At 45.0% G+C, this 8,598-nt stretch overlaps 1 protein-coding gene across 1 annotated transcript; it reads left to right on the top strand.

The window, feature by feature from the left end:
* The first annotated feature begins 6,564 nt into the window (after window positions 1-6,564).
* On the top strand, window positions 6,565-8,362 carry LOC142566646 (uncharacterized). The gene is made up of 3 exons (XM_075677481.1): window positions 6,565-6,586; window positions 6,698-6,763; window positions 7,671-8,362. Exons 1-3 carry the CDS (start codon window positions 6,565-6,567, stop codon window positions 8,360-8,362), a joined length of 780 nt encoding a protein of 259 aa, XP_075533596.1.
* The last annotated feature ends 236 nt before the right edge of the window (window positions 8,363-8,598 follow it).

Here is an 8,598-nt window from a genome sequence, read left to right as displayed (position 1 = left end):
CTGTCAAGTTGTAGTGATGTGAAGAACAAGGCTGTTCCAAAAGAGTGGGTCACGAATATAACTCATTATAAGGCGAGCTTGCGCTGGAAAAGAAAATATCAAAGCACAAAGATGGCTGCGCGCTAAATATTCATCTGAATTTGATCTACGAATCACGATCGGTTCACCAGATTGGAAATGTCATATATTGCAGCGCAATCGCGGGCGCTGAAATGTTATCGAGAATGTGAACGCCAGTACTTGCTTCACGCCCACAATCTGATTAGATAACTCTCTTTCGCTATTAGCCCCGAGAACGAACTACAGGGGCGCTGCGAGCGCTGCTCGCGTGACGTCAGGGCAAGGACTCGCGCCTGTCGTCTGCTACAGTTCGGGCGTTGTCCGGGCGCTTTCTGCGGTGTTTTCGTTTGTTCGCCCTCGTTCTCTCTGCTTGTATACTTATGGCGGTCGTCTCAAATATATTTTTACGGCGTCTTCCTTTGCGAACATTTATTCAAAGAGCCAATTTCTTAGACAACAATGCAGCTCTCAAAGGCAACGCTACAGTGCCAGCCGAAGTAGCGCACGGATGGACAATCGCAAAAACATAGCATACAGGAATCCAGTTATGATACTACACCTGCTGCGGTGCAACAAGTATGTCACAAACGCTGGCTATATATGACTTCTACAACAGTTACGTTGATTTTAATCCGCTAAAACAGGTTTGCGCACGACGAGTAGTTCATGGTACAATATCGAATTTTTGCATTTTTTCACAGAAACGCTCGGCAGCAACACGGGGACTTAGCTAATACTGAAGTTTAGATTCTACAAGCACCACTTGCTTATTTAACTGCTTGTCAACATTAGGTGGTTCTTCCCGTGTTTACTTTAAGCGGCGGAAATTTGAAGTAAAGTTAATGAAGGCTTACAGCTATTTGCAGAAAACAAATAGGAATGTACCAACATATATTTCCTTTTCCGTGATACACGTTCAACTCACTTGAGAAATTTACTGGTGCTTCTTGCTTGAGGAATATACATGACGAATCTGTTTGGCGAACTGGCACAGGCTGCTCGGCCCAATTTTTTTAGTGAAGTATGCCTGTTGGTCCGCATGGCTGCAGCCAGAAAGAAGTGGAAGCGTCAATCATTAGTAGTATGGGACATATTGAAGATATCGAAATTCCCCGGTGGAGGGTCAGAAATCAAGTGAAAGTTTTGCAAGGCTTGTGGTGCTTTCTTTACGAATGTTTCGGATTGGGTTGGAGCAAACTTTATTCAGCCTGCAGTTGGGCAAGGTTCTCTTTTATGTACCGACGAAGCTGATAGTTATCCGTTTGTATAATTAAAGAACGGTGGATCGAGACAAGGTGAGACAAAAGGTGCTTGAATTTTCCTTTTCTAGGCAATCTAAGCTGCGCTGTAGTAGCTCGAGAATACTTTAGCCATTCTAGTTGACGCTGTAATGTAAAAGAATGCTTTATGGTTTCAATTCGAAGTTGTAGTGCACTGATGGCTTTCGCGAACATAGCGTGCCTCGCCATACCGACAGTCGATTGCTACCGTTACATGATCAGGGGTGTGCCGTATTGTCGATAAAGGCTACTGAGGGCCATTATGAAATATTTCATCACTTTCAATTGATTGGCTCTCGATCTTAACAACGAAACTTTTCTCTCAGGTGATTGATAATATGGTGTTTGTGAATTACCTATGTAAATACTCTACATGACGCGCCGTCGTGTTAGCAGCCATGAGCAATTCGTTTTTTTTTTTTGGAGGCCTGTTTCAGAGGAGGATGGCAGCAGCAACAAACTTTTTCATAAGAAATGCGCGCGTTTTTTTAAAGCATTAATGAATGCCCATATTTGAATGGAACAACACACCAGAGTAATAAGAATCATTATGACAGCTTCGCTGGGCAGTGTCTTTCTAACATCTGATAACATGCTGACGCCAATTACCAAGATTTTTCTTCCATGTAAAATGCAATGTCTCTCTTAGCTAAATACTACGGGAATGTTAAATGTTTAGCGAGGCATCATACACAACTTCGCGTGTTGAATTTGCAGACATTCTTTTTACGCAAAATTTACGGATAGACACGGCGCATATGTGCATTGCAAAACCAGTAGACCCCTTTAAAGTTACATAGCTTGCGATATCGAAGCCGCAAAGTTTCTCGACTCACGCGCTTTTGAAGAAGAAATTGTGGTTAAGGCATGGCACCTGAAAGAAGCCGACGTATCCTTCAATACGTACGGCTCGAGCCACCCATACCCGAAGCATACAGGAAGGGAACGAGCGCTCGCGGCAGCCGAGCGAGCCGGAGCGAACGGCGTCTTGGGCGTGACGTCACTCGCGAGAGGGCGCCACTCCTAATTCTTGCCGCTAATAGAACCCGTGACAACATTCTGGATACTTGAAATACATGCACGCGCGTCTTGAGCTAAGGGATAACCTTGGAACAGTGGTGGGGAGGGGGGAGACGCTAAAGGAAGCTCACTCGTAAAAATAAAATAATAATGTGCTGTTGCTTCAAATATTAGCTGAAATAAATATAATGCGCGTGGTAAGAGGGGCACCCAAGACTGCACAGCGGGGCAGACATGCCAAATGTTCCAGAGCTAAACAATTTCAGATTACTGGTAGTTATTAAACCAGTATTACGCGTGTCAATGTAGCCCTGTAGTCCAGGGGCCAGTTTCATCATGGGCACTGAGTCGGAGCTCATATTTCACGTGACTTTACATATGTCAGCAATAACTGTCACAAAATTACGGTATTTACTTTCTTTAGGTCTTAACATTAGACAGCCAAAATATATGCCGCAAACACCCATCCTAATGCATTAGCACCTTTCATTCTAACGTACATGTCCGCGCTGCTCCAGCTGTTGCAAAGTACTGAAGAACATATCCAATGCTTTCCCCAGGCAGCTATTTTATCGCGAAAGCGTTAAGGGCCCCATGTCTCAGAAAATCTCGCGACGGCGTCGGCGGCATTGTCAGTGAGCCAAAATTTTCGTACATATTTCGGCGTATGTACATGCCATGCCTTACTAGATCGACAGCGCATACGTATTATGTTAAATCTTCTAAAACTGAGAAAATTGGCTGTGTTCAACTCAAAACCGGCATTACGATGCACGCAGTCAGGTCTACGACGCGGTTTTCATGAAAAGCTGACATATGAAATCGTGAAACTTCACCATCATGTCCAACAAAAAGGTCAAGAGGTTGTCTTTCAATGGGTACCTGGCCATTGTGGAATCAGTGGCAATGATTCCGCCGCTAACGCTGCTCACACAACACATCAAGAAGAGAACAGCGTTCCATTTACGCTTTTGAAGACAGACGCCGGAAGGCAGCTTCGACACCTGGCACGCAGTCTCTCACTGACCGAGTGGAACTCGCCAAACAAGACTAACCCCAGGTGGTCAAAATTTTCGGAGTTCTCCACTACGGCGTGCTTCATAATGAGAAAGTGGTTTTGGCGCGTAAAACTCTGTAATTTAATTTAAATTAATAAAACTTAAGGCCTACACGACTGCATCGAATAAACCCTTCACTGCAACTCGGATCTCCATCCGGACTTCCTGGACGTGCAGCTACGCTTCGCTGTGGCCTTTGGTTAGGAGTTGCCTTCACAAAGTCATACTCTACATTAATTGAAGTGACCGACAGTGCAGCATCGAACACCTGCGGCGCGACTGTCCACGATATGCCCCAGAAAGACAAGAACTTGCTAACGCTCTCCAAAAACGGGGTAATCGGCCGCTTTCTGTGCAGGTGGTGCTGGAACACCGCATCCATCGCTCGTCGGCCCATAAAGCGGTGAAGGATGTGAACCTCTGTAACTATTAGTGCAATTAGTATTAGACCACACGCATCAGCGAACTCACCACTAATTTTCTTTTTTCCTTCCCCCCCTCTCGCCGTGTCATCTTTGTTTTCCCCTTTCCGATTCCTCCGTTGTAGGGTAGCCAACACGACATTATTCTGATTAACCTCCCTACCCTCTGCTTCTCTTTTTCCTTCTTTCCTTCCTTCCTTTCTTCTAAAACTGAAATGTTAAAAGTGCGAAACAACGTTAAAAACCTGAAAATGATGTAATTTTCTTGGCGCGGCTGTGAACTACCTCCGGGATCGGCCCACGCAAGAGGCCCGTATTTCTGCTAGGACGCTCGCCTTCGTGCATAGCGTTCGCCGCCAGCGTTTCCCGGTAAACATTACAGTTACATAAGCGGCAGTTTCCGGGAAGCGTGAGAAGCAGTCGGGGATCTTTGAATGTTATCGGCGCTGCGCTTAGCGAGTGGTGTGACGTCAGCTGTCTCCGTTGCTATGACGACGCGTGACGTCAGCTTGCTCCCCGCAGCAAGCTAGAAGGGAGCCGCCCATCGCGTGTGCCGTGGCTCCCGATAGTGGCGGTGAAAAACTTTTATTGCTCTCACAAGAGAAGCACATAGAGGTTCGCATGTGGGCCGGTCCTTAAGGGCCCGACCCTTAAAATACTAGGTGGAATCCCTAGTACGGGACCCCAGTGGTGTCGGCCGCTGCCCGGGCCCGCTCAACCAAGGCCCTTTGGGCCTGCAGGTCATAGCAGCCGAGCAGGGTCGCCTCCCAGTCCTCCCGAGAGGGGTGGGGGTGAGGGGCAATAGCTGGGTTAGATGGGCAGGCCCACACCATGTGGCAGATGTCCGAAGACTTCTCCGCACAGTGCGGACAACTGTCCGTGAAAGAACGATCAAAATGTTTGAGTGCTGCCGGGCACAGCAGAGTGTTCGTATACAGACGGAGTAGAAGCCGCTCCTCCGTCTTATGGCGTTTTTCACTGGTCGATCTGGAGCAGCCGCCTGAATCCTCGAGCGAGCGCTCGGCTTTCACCAATCCGAATCTGCCAGTGGAGCGCACGAACGCTCCGCGGGAGATCACACAGGAAGTCTGCGTGCACGTGACACAAACCGGTTCCGAAAACTATGCCCAATTTCCGCTCAGTACGTTTCCACGGCAACCAAAGCCTCCGTCCCACGCGTAATTTGACCGCGGCAGCATAGAACACCTGTGCGGCAGTCGTATAGAGTCTGTAATTTTTGGTGTCGCGCCCGCAAGGACTGTGCATGGACAACGTAGGGTTGACGCCTGCAGTGCGCCGGCTGTTGCAGGATCTCCTCAAGGAAGGTGAAAATGAGCGCAACGGTAAGTGGCATTCACTTGAAATGGATCATAACATCAAATTCCGCGTGACATTCAAGGCTAATAAATTAAACAGCTGGTCTAGGTGCACCTCAAGGCAGGAGAAATAAGCGCAGGCAAAATCTCGGAGCATATTAAACCGCATTTTTGCCCCTTGATCCATGCTCCGGCAGCATGCAGTGTGGTCGTGATTCCGGAAAAGTTCCGGTCATGCATTTTATAGTCAAGTTGCCAAACGAAAAAATGTCGCTTATATTACGAGCACGTGTTGTTGATGAAGCGTATGCTCAGATATAAATAATGTACTTCAGGCGTCGAGCTCGCGTATGCAGCTTTCTTGTTATATTTAACAGCACATTTCACTTGTCAAACATTCTAATTATGCAGCAAAATTCATGACAGCTGGAGAGATATACTTCTTTAGGATATGTAAATTAATTGTGCTGCTTAGAGGGATTTACCGGCAACGGAAGCCTTTCGCACATACGTAAACACAAAAACGGTGTACAATGGTCAGGTATCAGCCTCTGTAAATATCCCACTGTTTTATATGCTACACACGCGCACTGTCGTGTATTTCGCAATGCGCAGCTTATATAGAGTTTACCCTCTTTATAAAAAGCATGGCGAGCTTCGTGCGATCCCAAGTGTGTTTTTTTTTTTAGCAGATCTTATTGCTTTCAATTCTGCCCGTGAAATTTTATTCTTGTTTTATGCTTTCTGTACATGAAGGTGCTACCGATTGCGACGCCGACGCTACGACCACTGAAGAACACAGTGGATCTTCATTAAATGGCAAGTTGTTCTGCACTCAACAAAAATCTGGACAGAACTAGTTTCTACGGCGAGCTCTGTTAATCTTTTCTTTCACGGAGAGTCCGCGCATTGTACCGTTCTTCTTTCACTATAAAACCCCCACCACCCGGCGCGCCCGCTCTCCCTCCTTGTTACAAAAATAAGAAACAGAAAGGGTCCGTCTCCTTTACCACTGCTCTACAAGTCTTTATTTATTTTTCCGTGGCTTTGAGGAAGAAATACTAAATTTAGGTGTTAGGTGTTCATTTCACTAAACTAGAACATTACTGTTTTTATGCTAGCTCCTTGACCTTCTCAAGTGCTAATTCAAACACAGGAAACAATGTGCAAGAATTTCAGAACACACTCAAGAACTGCTCAATTTAGGACCAGGCATCCCCCAGAGGAGCACTTGTAGCTATACTTCAGTGCGTTAACTCATATATGAACAATGTATTCAAAATATGTGCAGCCAAATACATTAGTGGCAGGGGCTTTTGCTGAGACGCTAGAAAAACGTTTTTTTCTTTGCCATTGTTGTAACATTTGTACTATTTGTTTTGTAAAGAACAAATGCTGAGTTAAATTAATGACGGACAAAAATATAGGAGGCAATGTCTGAATAACCAACATTTAAAGATCATGCCTGAAGAATTTACATGCGCTGTCAAGCCTCCCTTAATGGTTCATTTACATTACTGCTTTTGAACTATCAAACACAGGTTCAGCTGCATCCATTGGTGCACCTGCAAGTGGGGCTGTCCAGTTAAGAAAGGCTGCTGCACGTGGTAAGTATGCTTTCAATACAATCACCGTAGGTTCTAATGGAAGCGGAGAGGGGGGCAGAGCTTACGGTTGCTTTCCAGAAGAGACCTTTTATTATGCGACGTTTCTAAATTTACACCCAAACAAGTTCCTTAGCTTCGAAAAACACTTTTACGAGGTCGCAAACGAAATGTAGACTGTGTGAATTTTTTTTCCATCTAATTGCTGTAGGGGGATACCCACCATCATTCGTTGTATACAGCTCCAAAGCAAGTGTGGATACAGCAAAACTCACTCCAGGCTTGGAATAAGCAGTCTGCTGCTCAGAATAGGCTGCCCCATTAACCAAAGGCTAACCTTTATTTCTTCTCGAAAACACATTTTATCCCCCACAAAACCAGTCTGTGGTATCGCCACTGATCATTCTCTATAAGTGAAATGCTTTGTGCAAGTAAATGGCAGCCAAGAACAGTATGTAGCTGATCTGGTTTCAGACAAACATAGAAAATTTTCCAATATTATGAACAGTTGAAACTTGTACTTGGTTTAGAGTGATTCAGTTTGCTCCTGTTAGAACAACATTCTCTAAACTGGATCCCCAACTTTTTGCAAGTGCATCTAATAGGACATTACTCTATGTACTGTATACTGTGTTACATTTACATGGATGCTTGTACAGACACACATATACACATGCAAGTGCATCTAATAGGACATTACTGTATGTACTGTATATTGTGTTACATTTACATGGATGCTTGTACAGACACACATATACACAATCTTCCTGCATTGCTTTTTTCCCTTAGGTGCAACTCAAAGTTCATTGCTGAAGCAATTATGCCCTTTAACTTAACGAGGTTAGTGCTGGGCACAGCAAGTGAAATGGTTATGAATGATGAAAATTTATTTTGCTATTGTACATTCCAGCTCCGGGGTGCGAGTGGACAAGCGGGGAGACAAAGCTGCTGCTTGATTTGTATAGCACTTATTTTCCTCAAGTTGGCCCTCTAAAAAAATTCAGAAACAAAAAAGCCATGTTCGAAAAAATTGCAGTAGAGCTGCAACGCAGAACTGGTACGATCAAGAGTGGAGAGCAGTGCTGCACAAGGTACAAAACAGTGCTAAAGAGGAAAAATGTAGCAGCCGTGGAAAATAACACATCTGGCAATTCTCCAGCTGATTCACCCTATGAAGATGAGCTGGAGAAGATCAGGTGGCTCGACGACAGCCTGGAACCAGAGATAGTGAGGGATGCAAGCGGTGTGGTGTCAAGAAAGACACACCCACAGTTGCCAGCATCAGAGTCCGTCTATCATAGCACATCTAGCTCTGCAAGTTCTACTTGTAGTGCCACAGAGACTGCAGCTTGTTCCCTTGAGCAGGAGCAGCAGCCAAGAGACGATGGTAGAAAAAATCGTCCAAGTACAGCCCGGATGCTGCAAATGACTGCATTTTTGGAAAAAGTCGAAGAAATTGAAGAGCGCAGGGCAAAGCGAGGAGCTGAGAGAGACATAAAAAAAGAAGAAAGGCGACTTGAAAAGATGCAGAGGCGGGATCAAATGCATGCGGAAAAAATGAGCCTTCTGCGTGAAGCTTTTGGCTTAGACCACAATGATTAAAATGCAATAAAAACATGTTTATTGCAAAGATGGTGCTCCTTGACATTACTAAGAGTATTGGACACATTCCTTGAAGAAAATAAAGCAATCACACTTTGACAGTGCATAACATTGCACATACATGTACACAACACCACTTTTCCTCCCTCTAAACATTGTATTGACAATGTAAAAGAAAACTGTTACACAAAGATTGTCTTGTAACATTTTTGTTACTGTGACTTTTTGTTTTAATT

The sequence above is a fragment of the Dermacentor variabilis genome, unplaced genomic scaffold (genome assembly GCF_050947875.1).
Source record: "Dermacentor variabilis isolate Ectoservices unplaced genomic scaffold, ASM5094787v1 scaffold_13, whole genome shotgun sequence".
Classification (NCBI taxonomy): Eukaryota; Metazoa; Arthropoda; class Arachnida; order Ixodida; family Ixodidae; genus Dermacentor; species Dermacentor variabilis.
This window is presented reverse-complemented; position numbering and strand designations above follow the sequence as displayed.

Bases quoted from the DNA above. Each gene is read 5' to 3' on its own strand.
- LOC142566646 (XM_075677481.1), top strand. From the start codon at position 6,565: ATGACGGACAAAAATATAGGAG. The intron at 6,587-6,697 runs GCAATGTCTGAA...TATCAAACACAG, and splicing joins GACGGACAAAAATATAGGAG to GTTCAGCTGCATCCATTGGT. The intron at 6,764-7,670 runs GTAAGTATGCTT...TGTACATTCCAG, and splicing joins AAGAAAGGCTGCTGCACGTG to CTCCGGGGTGCGAGTGGACA.